Source organism: Mus musculus, chromosome 19, assembly GCF_000001635.26.
Source record: "Mus musculus strain C57BL/6J chromosome 19, GRCm38.p6 C57BL/6J".
NCBI classification, from domain to species: domain Eukaryota; kingdom Metazoa; phylum Chordata; class Mammalia; order Rodentia; family Muridae; genus Mus; species Mus musculus.
The window spans coordinates 26,650,953-26,664,376 of NC_000085.6; the positions used below are offsets into that span (position 1 = coordinate 26,650,953).

The 13,424-nt window shown below is 43.2% G+C and overlaps 1 protein-coding gene across 8 annotated transcripts in view; it reads left to right on the forward strand.

Annotated features, from left to right (window-relative positions):
• Smarca2 (SWI/SNF related, matrix associated, actin dependent regulator of chromatin, subfamily a, member 2) overlaps positions 1–13,424 on the forward strand; it is a 173,249-nt gene that overhangs the window by 45,880 nt on the left and 113,945 nt on the right. For all 8 annotated transcript variants that reach the window (XR_386502.3, XM_006527282.4, NM_011416.2 and 5 more), the window contains 3 exons: positions 597–770; positions 3,389–3,559; positions 13,099–13,152. Coding sequence is in view for 7 of the 8 variants with exons in the window: in XM_006527282.4 (XP_006527345.1) it covers positions 597–770; positions 3,389–3,559; positions 13,099–13,152 (399 nt within the window). In the remaining variant the exon portion in view is untranslated. The remainder of the gene's footprint in view (positions 1–596; positions 771–3,388; positions 3,560–13,098; positions 13,153–13,424) is intronic.

Sequence of the window (13,424 nt, forward strand, 5' to 3'; positions counted from 1 at the left end):
AAAAAATTACAGATTTTAGTGTAAGTAGGGTATGTATGCTCCCTTCCTTGTGAAAAGTGAATTTGGATTGCATATGGAGATTTCAGCTTTGTATAAACTTATTTTGCATCACAGTTCTAAATTTAAGTCAGAGCAGAAGAAATGCGGTTTTCACTGGAAATGCCCAGAGCCCTCATGTTTATTTCAGGGTGACAGAAGAATGTATTGTAACTTTTTTCATAGATGTTTTTGTAGGTCATCCTTTGTCTTGCTCTTTCCGGTTCAGATGACCACACCCTGGTGGTGAAGGCAGTGTCTCTTCCCTAGCTTACAATGTACAGACGAGGAAAGTCTTTCTTCCCCCTAGCCCATAGCCCTGTCAGTCTTTGCTTTTCCCAATTTTGTCCATCCACTGTTTTCTAGGCTTACAGTCAGTCATACTAGCCTACAGCCCACTACCTGTACTACAGAGGATCTAGGCAGGGCCCACATCATCAGTAGATTGCAGTCTTTGAATGATGCCAGGGTACACTGCATCATCTCACCACTGGGCGTGTGGATATGTCCCTGGAGAGGGTGCCTGAAGCATCCCTTTCTCTCTCTTGTGTATCCTTTAGGAATACCTGAACAGTATTTTGCAACATGCAAAAGATTTTAAGGAATATCACCGGTCTGTGGCCGGGAAGATCCAGAAGCTCTCCAAAGCAGTGGCGACTTGGCATGCTAACACAGAAAGGGAGCAGAAGAAGGAGACGGAGCGGATCGAGAAGGAGAGAATGCGGAGGCTGATGGTAAGGCGCCCCATGTGAGACTGAGAAGATAACCTGCTTGCGTCTTTCCCCATTGAAAATGGGACACAAGGCATTAAGACAAGGAAGGGAAGCTGCTTTTGACAAACACATACATATATGTGTGTGTGTGTGTGTGTGTGTGTGTGTATATATATATATATATGTATATATATATGTACATTTACATACATATATATATTTATTCACCCACACACATATATATGATATTGAATGATGTCAGTGTCTGCTGCTTTATCATCAGTTGTGTGGATAGTCATTCATATATATATATATATATATATACATATACAAACATATATATTATATCATCACACACACACACACACTCACAGGTGTCTGAACCTCTGGATGGAGGAGTAAGAATGTTTTGTCTTTTCTGTACAGTGCATCTAATGATCCATGGTTGCACATAAGCACATAAGCATAGAAGTTTTGTACCCCAGGCTACCATCATTACCCACTTGCATAGCCTCTCAAGGAAAGGTACATGCTGTGACTTGCAGGAGTTTGATGATCACATCTGGAAGAATGGCACATGCAGTCCTTTGAACCAATCTGAAGATATGTTTTGGGATGGGTGGCTGTCTAAGTCAGGATTTCTATTCCTGCACAAACATCATGACCAAGAAGCAAATTGGGGAGGAAAGGGTTTATTCAGCTTACACTTCCATACTGCTGTTCATCACCAAAGGAAGTCAGGACTGGAACTCAAGCAGGGCAGGAAGCAGGAGCTGATGCAGAGGCCATGGAGGGATGTTCTTTACTGGCTTACTTGCTCTGGCTTGCTCAGCCTACTCTCTTATAGAACCCAAGACTACCAGCCCAGAAATAGTCCCACCCACAAGGGGCCTTTCCCCCTTGATCACTAGTTGAGAAAATGCCTTACAGTTGGATCTCATTGAGGCCTTTCCTCAACTGAAGCTCCTTTCTCTGTGATAACTCCAGCTGTGTCAAGTTGACACAAAACAAGTCAGTACAGTGGCTAAGATTTTTTTGAATGGCTAGATCACAAGGTCAGGTCTTTGAATCCAAGATTCATATTCATTCTCTCCCCTCCCCCAACTTGACATTCATAATTTTAATAATTGTGTAAATTTACTAAGTTACTCTTGAATGTTAAAACTGACTTTTAAGTTGATTTGAAAGGTTTTTGGGTGCCATCTCTGTTGACCCAAGGCATGTTTGGCACCATTCCTTTTGCAGTTTGTTTTTAGTGGATATACAGATGCAAAACAAGTGGGTTAACATCACTGGCATGAGTGTTGTGTTTTATTGACCATTTGTTTCTGGAATTGGACAAAGCAAACCATGCAATTTAGAAAAACAACAAATATGTAAAGGTGATAAGCTATCCAAAGCTCTGTGTGAAACAGAATTTCTTAGTGGGTAAGAATAAACCTCACTCATAAATACAGTTCTAGAAATTCTAAAGACACTCTCTTTCTTGTCAGGATCCTAGTTGATGTTTTATTTCATTAATTCAGGGGTTCCAGACAGTAAGCACCATTTGAGGTATTCCAAAGTCTTACTATTTCCCATCCTTTTTCTCATTTCTGTATTGGAGAATACTGTCAGGTCCTTTCCCTAGTGAGGGGGGCACTCTTGTGCAGGAAACAGAGCAGTCAACAGGCAAATTTGTCTGATTCAGCTGAAGGAAAACTGTATTAGAACTCCGGCAACAGATTGGTTTGACACTAATGATTAGGCATTTGCAAATCATTAATTTTTGCAATTAAATGATGGAATATACAGATAATAGAGAAACTGAAGTTTTTTATCACTCTTTCTTCAAGTGAGATCAACCATAGCCAAAAGCAATTAGAGTTATAATAGCATTTGAGTTCACGCTCATTCATGGCGCAGACAGCAGCTACACTGAGTGATGAAGCCGCTGCCGCTCCCGCATGTGCTGGACTGACACCCCACAGCTGAGTCTCCAAGCTCTTCTGGGATAGTGCTACCTCTTAGAGACTATTGGGTGTTCTCCTTTTTATTCAGGCATCCTAGAAAAAATACTTTGGGATGTTCTCTCATTGGGACGTGTTTAAAAGATGTTGCTCTCTAGGCGGCTCAGAGGACATCAAGAGTTTTCTTCCATTTGATCTCATGATATTGCTTAATGGGAGGTTGAGGTGGAAGTAATGGGGTTTGTTTTAGTACTCAAGAGTACCAGATTTCAGGAGCTAAGTGACTGTCATCTCCAGTCACAGAGGCTTGTGACTCAGTGCTTCAATTTTTGCATTAATTCTGAACAGTTCAAGAAGCACAGAAGATGGAGGGGGGAACCCAAAGTGCTTAGTTATATCACACACCCAGTGGGGCTTAGTCATATCACACACCCAGTGGGGCTTAGTCGTATCAAACACACTAGCAGGTCTTTGTGCAATAATTGTGCTACAGACTTTAGAGTCACGGGCCCAAGGTGTGTTGCTCATCTATATTTGCCACGTTGCAGGTGCCACTGGTAGCTCTTGCAGCTTGGCTCATGGTCTGTTGTCTCCAGACGCTACCATATTCAGGTTGTGGCCAGAGAGAGGCATGTGCGGTGCAGCTGTGAGCATCGGTCATCATGCTGTTGTCCTCCTCTTCCCAATCAGGCCGAAGATGAAGAGGGCTACAGGAAGCTTATTGACCAAAAGAAAGACAGACGTCTCGCCTACCTATTGCAGCAGACCGATGAGTATGTCGCCAATCTGACCAACCTGGTGTGGGAGCACAAGCAGGCCCAAGCAGCCAAAGAGAAGAAGAAGAGGAGGAGGAGGAAGAAGGTGAGCTCCAAAGACTGGTTTTAGATGAATACTGTTCTCTGATAAAAAGCCAGTTCTGACTAACGGGAGGGTGTCTATTGCTGATGTCTAGATTAGTATGGTGTAAAAGTAGATAATGTATTAGAGACAAGAGATTATTATAAAGAGATGTATTATAAAGAGATTATTGCAATGAGGTAGGGCATAGTCTGCATTTCTGCTGTTCAATGCATTGTGATATTTCAAACCAAGTATACACAGACACGAAGAGAAAAAGGAATACAGGCACAAATAAGCATCTATATAGGTTTCATGCCAGTGTGACCGGGACGACTGAGTTAAGAAAATGGAGTGAAAATTAAACAAGAAATGCAGTGTACCGACAAGAGCAGGCTAAGGAAAGACAGACAAGAAATCCTTGGGATGCTCTGGACAGATATTTTAGTCTGTTTGGACAGATGAAAATGATGGGTGTTGTCATTCAGTTCTCCTGTCCTGGTGTCACACAGTAAGTTAAGTGTATTAATACAAGTTTTACCAGTTATGGAGGGACAAAAACCAATCTTGTGTCAAATAAAGCCTACTTATCATAAGAAGTCAAAGGACAAAACGGAGCATCTCTGCCCTAGAGATACCATGTCTCCATTCAATAAGTTGCTGAACATGGGACAGAAAAATCTGGATTTCCTTGGACTTTGGAATGTCCAGTCAGCACCCCACAGATAGAGGGTTCAGCGTCCTAAATGAAAGATGTATTCTCTGTGTTGACAATGCGCAGGCACTTTCCTGGTGCTGCATTCCAGGTGGCCTAACGACAGGGCATTTAGGTTGCATGCATGGCTTAAGGGATCTCGAGGTAACTAACGTATGCGGGAGAACACAGGGAGGTCACGGGGGGACGCTGTGACATTTGCCCAAGAAACCTGCGCATCTTCAGATTTTGGTCTCCCGAGACTTGGGTCTCCTGGAACCTTTGCCTGGTGGTGGATACTGAGGCACAGGCGGCTGCGTTTGTTTTCCTAAGCACGTCTGATTAGGCCAGGTACAAACATCCACAGAAAACGTTCATTAGAACTGTGAAAATGGAGGGTTGGGAGCATTTAATCATTCACTCTCCGCACTGAATAATTGAACGGAGTGGTTTTTTTTTTTTTTTTTTTCAGAAAAAAAAATAATTTCATGGCTTGCGAATTCTCATACCTGTTTTATAATTAAGAGGGAGGAATGTGTGATGGAGAAGGAGCCTTCTTGTACCTGATTTTTTTCGTATGTGATAGCTCATCTTATTGTGAAGCTGGGGGAGGGATGACTCTGCGTTTGGATTTAGCCGTTTTTGTTGCTGAGGAGGATCTCATTTTCTTGTCAAGTGTAGTGTTATAGACCTTGCAGAACTCCAGCTCCCAACTCATGATTTTGAAGGAGAACTTTCAGAGCCGGCAAAAGGGTACATAGGCAAAGAGATACAGTGCCAGGGTGTTCCATACGCAGACCCTCATCCCAGGACAGTTCCAGTGTTCCCGGGTCTGGGGCTGTGTTCGGCAGAGGTTGTCACTGTTAGTGAGTGCCTTCAGCATTAGAGTTCCTTCTATCTCCTTGTGATTAAAAGCTAATGGCCCAGATTGGAGCTTCTAGTTTATAATTAATAGATTCCTGCTGTGGAATCAGATAGTCATGTCACCACAGGCAAAGAAAGCAATGATGGCCTGTTGACAGTGATGCCTGCATCTTTGCTTTGCTCTGTGCAGGGCAGGGCTCTGTTGCCATTTTTCTCAGGGTTCTGCTTGTTCTGTCAGACCTACAGATGGGATGGTGTGCTCCTTGCACATAGTCCTCCTTTCTATTGCATGGGGCCATTTACCGGCACTTAGGAGCCTCGGGAGTGTGCTAGCGAAGAGAGAAGCGATGCAGACGTTAATTAAACATGTACCTAAAGTAATAACTTTAGCTGTGGTGAATGATAAGGAAAACTGGAAGTCCAGCAGGAGGTGAGGCCCGGTTACCTGGCAGCAGAGAAATATCTTGATAGCAGAGCAGTAGTTGTCCACAGAGAGCTCTGAGCACCCTCCTGATGTCTGTTCCATGATCAATGTGAAGAATGGTTATTTCCAGCCACCTACGTGTATGCTCTTAGGACAGCCAGCACCCAATACTCCTTGCCTTTTAGTGAGACTAAGGAAGGAGGTGGGACTTTGTTTCCTTTCTAAACCATCACTCCAAGGGAAGTGGGATGCATAAGTGGAAAGGAAAGAGGGAAGGGAAGGGGAAGGGAGGGGAGGGGAGGGGAAGGGAGGGGAGGGAAGAGAAGGGAAGGGAAGGGAAAGAATAAGTAGAGGCAGGCTCTTCCTCATCCTTCCTGGACTCTGTTTCTTTCACTGGGCTTTAAGACCACTCAGCATAAAGTAGCCAGTTCCAGATGTTTCTTTATTGAACTACCAAGGAAGGCGATACATTTAAGAGCTGATTATTTGGCCCTTGGTGCTACCTGTAGTTCCCCCCTCCATCACTGGGAATGATTGAGAGTCACCTGTTCCAGCTTCTCTGAGGTGGAGGGAATATCAGTGCTTTATGCTGCAGACTGTGCCCCAGCCAGCGTCTTCCCACTATAAGCTGCAGACTGTAGGCCCCAAGTGTCTCCCCATTGTAAGCTGCAGACTGTGCACCCCCACCCCGACAGTGTTTTCCCCATAGCCTCAGATAATACTGTCCCTGTGTACAGTCTTGAAAATGAAGGCATCAGTGCATTCCTTATTTCAAGAAAACCTTCATTACTCAGTGAAATAATAGCCCTGAGCTGGTTGCAGTAAAGATGTAGGCAAAGAAAGGAGAGCATCCATGGCCTTGAGGCTTGATTGGGTAAAGATTACTCTACTTTCAGGGTTAAACTAATAGAGAGTTGTTTTTTTTTTTTTTTCCTTCTATTTTTTCTATTTTAATCACCCGGCATAACAGAGCCTTTGCTGTTCTTGGAGAATGTGTTGTTTAGTGTCGCCCGGGAATAGTAGGGTTGGTTCCTGTAACCTGTCTTGGCCTTGTTAATTCAATTCTCTTCCCCATTTGGTGCACTTCTCTGCAATGCATCTTTATAAATTACTAAGAATCTTCTCATTCTTAGCCTGGTCTTTCTTCACTGGCCTTGAAATGGAAGAGGAAAAAAGTCAAGCCTGTGTCTGTACTTACAGGTCAGAGGAGGAATAAGTTTTAAATATGGAACTAGTGTGTTAAGTGAAGGCAAGCCCCGTGTTTCAGGGTGAAGGCTGCCTCGAGTATTCAGTATGACCTTGATCTTTCTGTCCCACCAAGATGTTCTCAGATGTCTACAAGTGGCTACAGAGTGGGGGAGGGGAAGGGGTGGCCAGATAAAACCAACAAGCTTATACGAACAGGTTTGCACATAGGACTATCCTCGTCGTGATAACATGCAGCCTTTAACAGTCAGAGCTGCATAAGATAAGATTTGCATACTAATTTGCCATCAGTCTCTTATAGGGTGTGTCATTAAAAGATGTATTATAGAGTGTTCTGTCCCTTATCCACTGAAGGGGTCCGTTCTGGTTTGATTCCTGTTGCTGTGATGAACACCAAATACATGAGCAAATATAGCTTAGGGGAGGGAAGGGTTCTTTCAGCTTACACATCCAGGTGACACTCCACCATTGAAGGAAATTAGGGCAGACACTCTAAGCGTGAGACTGGAGGCACAGACTGAGGAGGGACGCCTGCCCTCACATTCATTGGCTCACACTCAGCCAGCTTGCTTACATAGCCCAGTCCCACCTGCCTCGGGATGGCAGCTCCTGCAGCAGGCTAGGCCTTCCCACATCAGTCAAGAAAGTGTCTCACAGATAGTGGCCTCAGACTGGTCTGCACAGTCCCTCAACTGAGGCTCCCTCCTCCCAGTTAAGTTATGTCAAGTAGTCAATCAAAGCTAAGCAGGACAAAGGGCTGGAAACACTTTCTGCCCTCCAGGTCTGATGTCAGGGTTACGTAGTAACTTTATCCAAAGCATTTGGAGTACTCGCTGGCACACAGTAATACTCGGTAAATGTTAGTTGCTACATCAAGAAATTTTGTGATAAATGGGTAGAAAGATGTTGAAATACTCGTGGTTTCTCCATCTGATTGTTTGATTTTGAAAACAAGGCTCGGGGGATGGCTCAGCAGGTTAAGGCCCTTGCCTCCGAGCGGGAAGACTGACCCAAGTTTGATATCCAGCATCCACATGGTGGAAGGAGAGAACTGGTTCCTGTAGATTGTCCTCTGACCTCCACATGTGTGCTGTGGCACACAGACACACACACTTTTTAAAGTCCGTTTTTATCTTGATTGTGTATTTCCTAATGTTGGATACATTGATCATTTATTTCTTTTTCTGTTTATCGTCTTTTTTTAAAAAAAAAAAAAAAAACAAGGTCACATGTGGTCCAGGCTGGCCTTGAGATAACCAGGAATGGTGTTGATTTTTAACTCCTAAGTGCTAGGATTGCCAGCAGGGACCAGCAGGGCCAGCTAATTTTTTTTCCCCCTAACTGAGGTTCGGTTGTGTGTAAGAGGAAATCTTCTAAGGGCATTGGTAGGGTCTTTGGCTGTCAGGACATGTAGAAAGGAAGTGGGGATTTATTATTTTGGTAGCCCCTGCTTACCAAGAGGCTTACCAGCAGCCCCCACAGAGGGGGTTTTCAGCTTTCTGGTGATAATTTCTCCTGGTGCTTTAGGCGTGGTGTTTGCGAAAGCTGTGGCTAGGAGCTCTTGCCAGAGGCTCAGGGCGCTTAGTCTAGTTGTCTTGCTTCAGCATCTAGAACTATTTGATGGCTAGCGAGAATGAAATATAAAGCCATCCCTCCAGCCTCTCAAGATGTATACTGGTGGAAATGCATGGTTGGGTGTAGGCTTTTGATGTGTCTTGGAAGCCCATGAGATTAATGGGCGTGCGCTTAGCCCATGCACAGCACTGCCAGGTGGCACTTTCATGGCGGGCTTGGCTTATCTTGTTTTATTGTTTACTGATGGATGGAACATTAGACTTATGGTGTTTCTCATGCGAGATTTGGTCTTGTTTCTCCCTGGTCCCTGCTTTTCTCCTGCCATTCTTCTCCTTGCTTGGCCCCCCAACCCCCTTGTGTTTCTATGCAGTGTATGTTCTTTTACACTCTGTGTCTGTCCTCAGGGCCTTTTGTCCTTCTCTTTCCAACTATGTAGTTTCATGGTCTAGACCAGCTCTCTCCCCTGTATTTACCCGGTCTTCATTCCTGTTAGAAGGAAGAATCTCAGTATGAGAGAAAATGTGGCAGTTTTCACCTTTCTGAGTCTGAGTGGCCTCAATCTAATCTATTTTTAAAGCCTTTTTGTTCACTTTCCTTCCCTCCCACCTGCCTCCTATCCACTTTTATAAGTACAGCTCAAGGCTCTTATACATCGAAGGGAGAACTTTCCTGTCATGGTGTATTATTCAATACAGTGATTGGAAATGTGATTTTTAACCCTTTTAGATATTAAACACAACCACCAAAAGCCAGCTGGTAGGATAAATAATCATGCCGTTGAAACATTTGTTGTAAATTCAAGTTGCTCACAGCATCTTCCGGTTATTTGATCTCTTCTGTTTTCCTAAAGAGTCCGTAGTTTAGTGCAGCTTTTCCTTCCAAGGCTCCGTAGGTAACAGAAAGCTGCTTAGTCAGGTTTGCACACGTGGGTGTGAGGGCTGTCTGGAGAGCTGGGAGCACTCTGCCTCAGCAATTAGATTCATTTGATCAGTTCATTGTGGAAAATGGGGGAAACCAGTTTGAAGCCAAGTCCTGTTTAGCTGGCTTTACCAGTTACTGGAGTCCAATGTTCAAATTGGCTTTCTCTGTAGGACAGGACCCAGGCAATGTTCAAATGCTTGCTAATTTGATATTTCTGGGCTTTTTCTTTTTTTTTTTTTCTTTTTTTCTCTTTGAGCACCTGTCTCCATGCTCAGAGGCCCACTTAAATGACAGTAAAAATAAACCAAGTGGTTCCTAGAAGCTTCATTTCCAGAAAAGTAGAATGAGCCCTTAAGGTACCCACATGTTTAGCCGTTGCTCCAGCACACCGTGGCAATACCTGCTGGGGGTTGAAAATGGATCCTTTCATAATATAGGCTGTACAATACTCGACATAAAGCTGTTTCTTTACAAAACAAGGCAGCCTCCATGTTGTAGTCTAAAGAGACTGCCCCATGGAAGTCTCTTTCCTTGATTTTAACTAACGTGGGATCTTTCTATTTCCCAAAGTCCTTCCTCTGGTTGCTCCATTGTTCATTTTATAAGCCTTTGAATGGAAGATGCGCCATCTGCTTGCTCTCTGATCATTCTGAAGTGGAGAATTCCAGTTGACATTGGCCTTTGAAATTGTGGCCCCAGATCTGTTTGATTTTTAGTACTTTTTTTTTTTTGTAGTGAGTAATCTTTAGTTAGGAGTAGTTTGTATCACACACATCCCCCTGCCATTCATCCCCATATAAGCATAGATAGGAGGAAGCCAGGACAGGGTCCCTTCGGCCTCGATTAATGAATGAACTTCAATGTATTAGCTTGATCTTTTGTTTCAATCAATGGGGTTAAGCGCAGGCACCAACCAGCAGTATTAGAGCATTTGGTGGTGGTTCCATGACACAGACCACTGTGGGAGAATGGTTTTCAGGCAGTGGCTGTACGGCTACCTGTGTCACATACGCACCAAGCTATCTCACCTGGGGCCCAGAGACATAAAAGTCACATCTCTTGAGTATCTAGAGAAAGGAGGGAAGGCGGCTTTGGTTTTCTTTTCTGTGTTGACTTGAGTTTGGCAGGAGAACATGGATTTCTGAAAGGATGTCCACAGACACCAGAAGGCCAGGTCACGATGAGAGGGGCTGGCGGTTCTCTCTGTAGACTAGACTGCCACCTGCCTTTCATGTCTTATAATCATGTGGCAGAATTGGGTTCAAGGACAGGGTGAGTGTGACAGAGGTGGCAGAGGACCCTAGTTCATTGATGAATCCTATGTGTGAGTGTTCTTAACCATTTTATGACTTGAGAAATATTTTGGCTTCCAATTGCAATAATGGTAGCAATAATAGTAATAAAAATAATGAACAGTGATAACAACAATAATATGAATTATTCAGTTAGTGGATCCTAAGTGAAATGCATTGTTCACAATGATGCTTTGTTTATTTGTCTGCTAAATGCTCATTTGGTGATTCCTAAGTGCTGGGCACCCTGTAGGCGTGAACCCTCCTTGAACACATAGAAGCCTCTGGCCTTGTAGCTTTAGGAGGCAGTTTTCAGATCGTGCCATAGCCTGTCTTAATTACAAGCATAACAATAGCTCCTGACCTACTACCATTCATGGTCCCGAGCTATGGGAGTATTTTTTTTTGTCATGTGCCATGTGAATTCAGGATTGAGCAGGTTGAAACAGTGACCCAGTTCTCCAGTGGAAACCGAGGTAAAAAGAAGCTGATTTGCTCTGGGTTACCCAGCTAAGGTCTCATTGTGCAGTCAGAGTGATTCACATGCAACTTGTCTTGTCCAGAACCAAGTGAGTAGATGGACTTACAATCGTACTTTGCATCTTGGCGTCTAATGATATTTTCAAAAAAGAGAGTTTAGGGGACTTTAAGTAATCAAAGGTTCTGATTATGAGGCAGGTTTTTAGATAATGCTTTGGCTTACTCATAGTATATGCATAAGAGAATATTCTTGTGGAGTAGTTTAGATTCTATTAATTTATGGTGCTTCAAGCTTTTTAATGTGCTATTCATTGAAATGGTGATCCAGTTCCACTTGCTAGCTATTGCAAATTGGCTTTTTCATTGTCTCATTTGATTCTCTTTGTTAGCCAAATCTGTAGCTTATTTCTGGTTTGTATGGAAAGAATGGTGGGATTAATTGACTTTCTCTCATTAATTAAAACCATCTCTGGAGTATAGTGCTTGAGAATTCCAAAAATGGAACCTTCAGTGGCTGGTAGCTGGCCAGTTTCTTCTCTGAACACAAGGTTTCTGTCATCGTTGGAGCATCTCCCCATGCTAGCTAGGTGGGGAGCCCATGGGTGTGATTTCATGTATCAGCCTTCTGGGCCGGTACATACTTCTTCAACTAGATAGCAATACACAAAGTACAAGTCTTGGGCAGGTCTAAGTGTAGGCGCCTTTATTTCCCTAATCTTTGGTACAAACTCTGTTGTTTAGACTTCATCACCCTCTGTCTATAGTCTCTCTGTGTCTATGTGTCTATGTTTCTATCTGGATCTGTCTGTCTGCCTGCCTGTCTTGTCTACCTCCCTCCTTCCTTCCCTTCCTCTGTCTGTGTGTGTGTGTGTGTGTGTGTGTGTGTGTGTGTGTGTTTGTGTGTGTGTGTGTGTGCATGCACATGTGAGAGGGTCGTCGTAGAGAGTGTATTTCGCTAGGAAATTATAAAATACATAGAAAAGAACTTTAAAAGGTTATACATTTATGGGACTTCTTCAGCTAGACTTTAAACATTCAGAAGTTTCAGTATGGTTGCTTTGTTAAGAGAATAATTAGTTTCATAGAAGATAAAAGTATTAATAGAATGGATGTCTTAAGAAAAAGGAGAGTTAATATTGATTCCGTATTATTTGTCTATATTTTTCAATTAACTAAACATAAAACATCTTAGGATAGAAAGCTTGTCTTCCTAAATGTCTTCGTACAATCAGTGACTGCAGCTTTTCTCCCCCGTGTTTTACTGCATGGAGATAGTATGGCTTTTAGGAATGATTTCAAAATAGAGATTCTGTGTATAGAAAATATGTTACCTGTTAGCCGGGTGTTGTAAATAAATGAAAGACATTTTGACTATTTTGTATATATTACAGACGGACTCAGGTCTGTGTTTAATGTGGCATCATCCTAGTTTCTCACTTCCTTGTCTTTGAGGCACAGAGAATCTAATGGGCAAAGGCACTGTAATATTTAAACAGTAGTAGGTGATGGAGTTTTTCATGAGAGTGCAGTAGATACATATCAATTTCTCCACATACACACCATGGAAATACTATATATTATGAAAGCCAATTAGGTAGAATGGAAAGCACCCAGGGAACTCACAGAATTTTGTTTGGTTTTGTTTTGTGTTTTTATGACTGAGGAGCGGTTCGGAGCATTCAGTTGATGGACGTTTTTAGAATGCTGCTCTTCATTGCTGATGAAAACTAGCTTAGGGAATAGGAAAGTCAAACTAATTATGTCAGGATTTGTCTTCAGTGCAAACATGAGAAAATGTTTCTGATTCTGCCTTCTGTCTTGATGGTGCCTGTGTCTTAAGCTCCGTGGGTCTCTAACGATGCAATCCACACAGATCTCTAGTGTGCAGGCCTTGAATCACATCTGGCTTTGAGTGACTCTCTCCAAGCTGCTAATGCCATGCATGTTTTATCTCAGCGAAGAGAAACGAAGATGAAAGATGTTAGCACTTGCACTGCCTGTGAGGACAACACATAGCAATTGAAAATTGCGTATGGGAGTTGCCATGAATTAATTCCTGTCCTGTATTTTTGATGTGTACATAACACTTGACTGTGTTGTTTTACAGAAGGCTGAAGAGAATGCAGAGGGAGGGGAACCTGCCCTGGGACCAGATGGAGAGGTAAGGGCCATGCCGGTCACCCCTGTGCGCTGTTCTTTGTGTACACTAACTTTACTTTCTCTGAGCCACTTGTTTGTTTGTTTTTTATAAAAAAAAAAAGTTCTATTCTCAGGTATGTATGTGCGTCTCTGCCTGTATAGCCACTTGCACATTTATGTGTATGCCCACAGAAGCCGGGAGAGGGCAACTCTTCCCTGGAGCTGGAGTTATAGGCCATTGTGAACCTCTGGATGTGGCTGGTCGGAACCAAACTTGGGTCTTTTGCAAGAGCA